The sequence below is a fragment of the Populus trichocarpa genome, chromosome 4 (assembly GCF_000002775.5).
Source record: "Populus trichocarpa isolate Nisqually-1 chromosome 4, P.trichocarpa_v4.1, whole genome shotgun sequence".
Taxonomy (NCBI): Eukaryota; Viridiplantae; Streptophyta; class Magnoliopsida; order Malpighiales; family Salicaceae; genus Populus; species Populus trichocarpa.
In genome coordinates this window covers 5,122,656-5,130,261 of record NC_037288.2, presented here as the reverse complement: position 1 = coordinate 5,130,261, position 7,606 = coordinate 5,122,656, and the positions used below count along the sequence as shown (strand labels likewise).

At 30.9% G+C, this 7,606-nt stretch overlaps 1 protein-coding gene across 1 annotated transcript; it reads right to left on the bottom strand.

Annotated features, from left to right (window-relative positions):
• Positions 1 to 4,869: 4,869 nt before the first annotated feature.
• Positions 4,870 to 5,881, bottom strand: LOC127905248 (uncharacterized). The gene is made up of 2 exons (XM_052452562.1): positions 5,462 to 5,881; positions 4,870 to 5,365 (listed from the first exon to the last, which is right to left on the bottom strand). The coding sequence occupies exons 1-2, from the start codon at positions 5,549 to 5,551 to the stop codon at positions 4,961 to 4,963; spliced, it is 495 nt and encodes a 164-aa protein (XP_052308522.1). The 5' UTR covers positions 5,552 to 5,881; the 3' UTR covers positions 4,870 to 4,960.
• Positions 5,882 to 7,606: the final 1,725 nt, after the last annotated feature.

Here is a 7,606-nt window from a genome sequence, read left to right as displayed (position 1 = left end):
TAATCTTACCTAATGGACAATGTATTGATTGCCCTTGGATTGGAGAAGCTAATTTGCCTTTTCCCTTTTACTCTCTCTCTCTCTCTCGTGTGTGTATATATATATATATATATATCTCAAATATTTTATATTCTATGCTGTTAGGATAATATTTATATTTTTTATTAAAACTCTTCGAACTGGTTTAATAGTCAAAATTACAAGGTATCGATTCTGTTGTTGTCATGTGGGTATAATTACGAATAAATATGTCAACCTGAGAATTGAAGTATACACTTCATATCTTTAGCCTTTGTTTCCTTCAATGCATCGACCACGATAGGACTAGAGAGAGAAACAACATCAACTCAAAAGTTGGGTTATATTCAATAATATCAAGAAGCTCACATCAAGTTTTTTTCAAAAAACAGCCGGAAAGAAAGCGAGGGCGTCCTTTTTTATATGTATTTTTGGTAGAACATCACGCAAAACTTTACATCAACCATATATTTCTATGCACGTCGCCGACGTGCCATCGCTTTCTTCCGAGCCATCTTCCTAAATTCTAAAATATCATCATTCTCTTACCACACAAGTCAACCTTGTAACCACCACGTCCCTTCCTTTGATTTTCCCTCCACCCTCCTCTTTTAATCCCAACGTTTCACATCACATGCCTCCATCAGATACTAAAATATTTAATACAATTCTCCACTTAGAAAAGTAGTATATTATTCTTCATTAAATGTAAAGTTATATGCTTACCGACTGGAGATAATAGTTATTTTTTAAAATATTTTTTATTTAAAAATATATTAAAATAATATTTATTTTTTATTTTTTTAAAATCATTTTAATATTAATTAGTATGTTAAAACAATTAAAACAATTAATTTTAAATAAAAAAATTAATTATTTTTTTAAAATATAATTTGAAATGCAATTCCAACTGGACCAATTACCTTATGATTTTAATAATTTTGAAAGAAAACTCTCCGAATCTTACATAAAGGGGCAGTTTGCAGTTTAATGCAGAAGTCAAAATATATATATATATGACTTTAAATATCCTGCTTTTAGCTTAAGCAGAATGATTAAAAGGGTTTAATTATATATTTAATTCTTCAAGCTTCTGTTTGGACTTGCAAAGAATTAGATTTCCTTTAGGGTCGACTAAATACGCTGGATTTGTTAAGGGCAATTCAGCACTTACAATTTCTCCGCAAGTAGTGTTATAGCACTTTGAAAACAGCCTTCTCCAATATATATATATATATATATATATATATAAAAGGCTACCATAATGACCACACCAAGTACCCAAAAAAATTATGATGAATCCAACACAATCTTTCTTCTCCATCTCCGCAATCTTGATTCTCATGTTCATGGCGGATAGCATTTCTGCAACTCGAATCTACTCATCGATGGCTTTACCAAATTCTCATCAAAGTGGAGATCTGACAGGCAATAAGCCAGTAAAGATGCGCGAGGTCGCATTTCATGTTTCTTTCAAGGGTCGTATGATCCCGCCGTCCGGTCCAAGTCATAGGGGTGATCACACTAAACCCACTTTCAATTAACATTTCTTGGAGAAAAGATATCCAAGTTTTCAATCAGTTCTGAGCCCTGGAATGGGGAGCTGATACAGGACATGCATGCTCCTTTCTTCTTGAAAACTTCATGTTCCAAACTCCGTAGGTTTTCAAGAAAACATGGAAAACGCAACATAAATGGTTTGAGTTAGGAATTTAGAATATTTATGAATGTACTTATTTTGTCACAGAAGTTCCGAGTTATTTTTAAGTACTCGGTTAGTATGTTTATGATGTCAACTTCTCTCCCTTTATCCTCTAACATCATTTTTTCCCCTAGCAATAACTTCTGTAAGAAAAAGGGGAGTGTTGAATTGGGTGCTGGATAGTTGAAGTTACTTTCTGATGCAATTCTTCATCTTCTTCTTTTTTTAGGGTCAAATTTTATGCAATGGATCTCTTGCGTGTATGAATAAAGACTGTACCGAATTTTTTAAACTGTTAATCGCTTCTCTATTTTGATATTGTTTTCCCCTTTTTTCCTTGCAATAATCTCATGAAGGATGGCTTCGAATTACAGTTGTTGTGGTTGATCGGCTTGTCCAGATATGGTGGCATGTGTTATCTACAAGGGATGAAATCTAGACCTAACTAGTTAATTTCCTCGTTGTTGTTCATATCAAAGTTTTAAAATAAATGTATAGTTACTGTTAATGTATTTTCTAGGGTCAAGAAAAAATTTAATTATAAATTTAAAACTTGATGAATATATTTAATAAAATAGATTGAGGATCATGTATCCTAATGAATGTTAAAAAGAAATCTTAACGCTAACTAAAAATCAAGTTACAAGCTGAAAACAAATGTAAATTATGTTGTTCGATCTTGTCTTGTGAGGATCCTTTAAAGCGTTTGTTGATATGATAAAAAGAGCTAAATTATCCAGGTTGATATGACAAAGAAATGTTCGAATTCAAGATCTCTTGGAGGGACAAGAGAGACTACTAGTTGAGCTGCATTTCATTTTCAATGCATGAATTATTTGAAACCTTTTTTTCTTGAAAAATCACATCTCTAAAATTTAAATAATTTTCTATTTTTGGGAAATATTTTATTTTCTATATGAATAATAAGTAAAAATGGGCAAGTTCCAAACGATGAGCATGCACATTTATGATTGATCAAATAAGTAGTGGGATTCAATTGATCAAATCAATAGTAGAGGCACTCGAATAATCAAATGACCATAGTACAGGGACCACCCAATGAAATTAATTCATTCCCTTTGTATAGAGGACACTTGCTTATCAGAGCTTTGAGCAAGGGGTAATGGGAAACACGTGTGGGAAATGTGACATGCACGTGTTTGGTCCAAACCCATTTGGAGTCAAACTGTCAAAATATATAAGTTGTCGAATTCCAATATAGTTGCATTTTAAAAGGGAAAACAATAAAATAAAAATTATGTTACTTTGCGTCTCAAAACAGAAAGGAAAAAAAAAGAAGATAATTACAAAAAATTTTCTATAGTTTTTCCTTAATATTATAATTTTCATTATATAATTTACATCCTCCACAATGTATTTTATTTGAATTTTTTATATGATATAAAATATAAAATGTAATTTATAAAAAAATAAAAAAAATAAAATTTAAATGAATCTATAAAAGAGTTTTTGTAATTATCAAAAGAAGTTACCATTAGCATATTGATCACTACAGAGTTTTTGTAATTATACAATGTTTGGTTCTTGGACATTCATGGGTTCTTGGCCATGAATGGACGGCGAAGTGAACAGCGACCAAATCAAAATGTTTGGTTCTGTATACTCAGTATTTTCGCAACCACGGGCGGTTTGTGGAGCCCTTGTGCTGCAAAAGAGAAGGCAGAGTTGTGCCTGTAATTTTTTTTTTTTTTTAATTAAGTGTAGGTATTTGAATATGTATTTTAATTAATTTTATAAATATTAAAATTAACAATTATATAAATTTTTATAAATTTTATATTTATTAATTTTATCCTTTATCATGATATCTAACACGCAAATATTCATTAACAATATGCAGTGGAAAAGGTTATTAATTTTAATGATAATTAAAGTTTTTTAATTCAAGGCTGCCTTCGTGTTTTGGATCCCTATATGTGACTGTTTTGATATTATGCGATATGTTATTGTTTAAAAATATTTTTCTCTTGATAGTGAATTAAAATAATTTTTTTTAATTTTTTAATATTAATACATTAAAATCATTTAAAAATATTAAAAAAATATTAATTTAATATCTTTTTAAGTAAATACACTTTTAATTAAAAAACATATAAAAACAGAAGATACCGCAATTCCAAAAACATCATAAACGCTGAGTTTGCAGAGGGTGAAAATAAACCATTGAAGTCAAATGGTTATAAATTTACAATCTTTAGTTTTCTAATTGCTAGCTTATTTATGCAGTTTAATAATTAAGTTTTTGGCCCATTCGAGAGAGATGAACATACTGGACAAAATTTTAATCCTTTGTACTTGTTAATTACCAATATAATATGAAGTTGAGTCATCATTTGTTTCTATTTAATTTAACCTTGGCAATTTTGACTACTTAATTAGCCGTCAGCGATGAAGTCATGGAAAACTTCAAAGAAAAATAAACTTTCCTAACTAAAGATTTTTAGGCCTTTGTTGATCCAGCAAAATAAATTCCTTGTAGAATAACGAACACTCCGATATTTAAATCAGTTTTGAATATTTGTTGATTTAAGAATAAATAAGTTAAAATTATCAAAAAAAGTTTTTTTTTTCGGGTAGTTCACTACAACATTATCCAGTTTTACCGACGGATTAATTCCGTCGGTGACAGCAATGCAATCCGTCGGTGAAAACAATACCGACGGTCTCACCGACGGAATTAATCCGTCGGTAAAACAGTCGTCGGTAAATCCCATTTCCGTCGCTAAATCTGTCGCAAATAAAAAAAACCACTCACCGACGGAAACACCGATGGTAATACAGACGGATACGCGCGCCAAAAAAAAATTCCCCGCGGGAACATTACCGACGGGCAATCCGTCGGTAATTTTAAGGGTAATTACCGACGGCATTACCGACGGAAAATCCGTCGGTAATTATGGCATGGCTTGTAATTTTGTTGCAACTCTCTGTGTAATACCGACGGATAATATCCGTCGGTAATGCCGTCAGAAGTTAATCACCGACGGATAATATCCGTCGGTGATGCTGTCGGTAAGGATGGCATGGATGGTAATTGTTCGGCAACTCTCTGTTAAATACCGACGGATAGTATCCGTCGGTATGTATTTGAAATATATAAAAAAATAATTTATTAATTGTAAAAAACCTTAATAAACAAATAAAAATGCATTAAACATTAAAAATGTAAAAGTAATAATATTCATTACAAATTTAATGTGTTTAAAAAACAAAATTAAACTAGAATAGCGGCGGAGCTGGAGGAGGAGGCGGAGGAGGAGGAGGCTGGTTGTTCCCGGGACCAAACGGCCAAAAAGAAGCTGCACAAGTATCGTCACCCATCTTTGATCTCATCTCCATGACTATTTGACGGAGCTCATCATAATTCGTCGAGAGTTGTTGATATTGTTGTTTCAACGCAATGAACTCCTCAGACTGGGTGTTCGATACTGATGGAGAGCTTCCAACAGTTGAGACACTACGAGTCGAACGCAAGTTGTCAGCCGTAGTGTTGGAGAGCCCGTAGACCCTGTTTTTATCGGGTCCACCAGACGATCCCGCCTCCATCCACAAATCTGGATCGAAATCTGGATGGGTCGACGGATTGTCCCCATATCTCTCCCTCAACCGGCTATTATAGGTCTCCTGAAAATTCCATCGGTAAAAAAATCATCAAATGCAATTCAAGATGCAATTCAAGAAAATAATAACTTACAAAATAAAATGAATGAACGAACATACCACGAAGTGCTGAGCACGGTTGTCCACGAACTGCTGCACCCCTTTTTTACGGTCTTGACTCCGCACATGCGTCTCTAGAAACAGCTCCATTGGACTCGGTTCACGTCCAAGAGACGCAGCCTGTAAGGAAAAAATAGGTTGAAAGTTAAATATATTATAAGGAACGACAAATTAATTAACGATATATTTCAATAAAATTAATCTTACCATCCGCTTTGCATGTGCGCTGAATGGGACGGATCCGCCAGTGTGCGTGGTCACCGAACCATAAATTTGCCGGTTCCGGTTGTCGGCGCCAGACTGTGAGCGCCGTGAGAACCGCTCTGAGGTCACGTGCTCAATATATGTCGTCCATATTTCCCCCGAGATGAATGGCGGTTTGAATTCCTGCCAAACCGCCACCTCATTCCATCCTTCAAGACCGTTATCCCTCGCATGTCTTTTTGATTTTTTTTGGGTCTCATACCAAAAATCACGCAACCTACTTCCATAGTAACAAATTTACATTGAGAGGTCATCCTTCCATTGTGCCTGGTACTTGCGGGTGAATTGACCCCGCTGTGAAGGCACACCGCTTCTGCGCTGTGAAACCGCGCTAGAAGAGGCAGCATCACAAGTTGGCGTAGATTCCTCGCCGTGATCAGCACCTAAGGATACGTCCTCCTCGCTGCTAGAAGAACTAGCTGCAACCGTCTTCTGATGACGTGCTGTAGATTTCATTCTACGCATCTACACAAATGTATACGAATAATTACATAATTAACTTCGATTATTTAAAAAAAATTCGACAAAATCATATTACACTTCCAATTTTATTTCACATCCCGATCCAATCATCCTGGATCTCAACCAAACTCATCATCATCAACACAACATTTTATTCAATAACATCATATAGAATTACAACTATGAACATTCATTGTTAAATTGGTACTTAGAGTTACAAACATTAGATTAAAGTCATACATTCAAATTTACGGATATAAACTAACAATAATATCCTAAATTAAGATAAACTAATTAAATGCAATTCTATATATATAAATTAACATTTTTAAAATAAATCAACAATAACAATTATATTTATAAACTAACATTTTTAACATAAATTCAACAATAACAATTATAGCAATACAAACAATAATATCCTAAATTAAGATAAACTAATTAAATGCAATTCTATATATATAAATTAACATTTTTAAAATAAATCAACAATAACAATTATATTTATAAACTAACATTTTTAACATAAATTCAACAATAACAATTATAGCAATACAAACAATAATATCCTAAATTAAGATAAACTAATTAAATGCAATTCTATATATATAAATTAACATTTTTAAAATAAATCAACAATAACAATTATATTTATAAACTAACATTTTTAACATAAATTCAACAATAACAATTATAGCAATACAAACAATAATATCTTAAATTAAGATAAACTAATTAAATGCAATTCTATATATATAAATTAACATTTTTAAAATAAATCAACAATAACAATTATATTTATAAACTAACATTTTTAACATAAATTCAACTATAACAATTATAGCAATACAAACAATAATATCCTAAATTAAGATAAACTAATTAAATGCAATTCTATATATATAAATTAACATTTTTAAAATAAATCAACAATAACAATTATATTTATAAACTAACATTTTTAACATAAATTCAACAATAACAATTATAGCAATACAAACAATAATATCCTAAATTAAGATAAACTAATAATTAAATGCAATTCTATATATATAAATTAACATTTTTAAAATAAATCAACAATAAAAATTATATTTATAAACTAACATTTTTAACATAAATTCAACAATAACAATTATAGCAATACAAACAATAATATCAAAACTAAAAAACTCAAATTAATAAATAAAATTAAAAAACTAAAAAACACTACACAACACACAAAATTAAAAAACATTATATCAATTCAAAATAAATTTGGGAATAAAAAATGCTTACCTTAATAATGTGTTGAATTTAAGATTTTATCTACAAACAATATACAAAACAAAGAACACCAAAAAAAATAATCATAATTAAAATAAAAAAAATACAAAGATAAAGAAAAAAAATACATACCTTTTAAAAATAAATGAGAGA

Bases quoted from the DNA above. Each gene is read 5' to 3' on its own strand.
- LOC127905248 (XM_052452562.1), bottom strand. From the start codon at position 5,551: ATGGAGCTGTTTCTAGAGACGCATGTGCGGAGTCAAGACCGTAAAAAA. The intron at 5,366-5,461 runs GTATGTTCGTTC...TGGAATTTTCAG, and splicing joins ACCGTGCTCAGCACTTCGTG to GAGACCTATAATAGCCGGTT.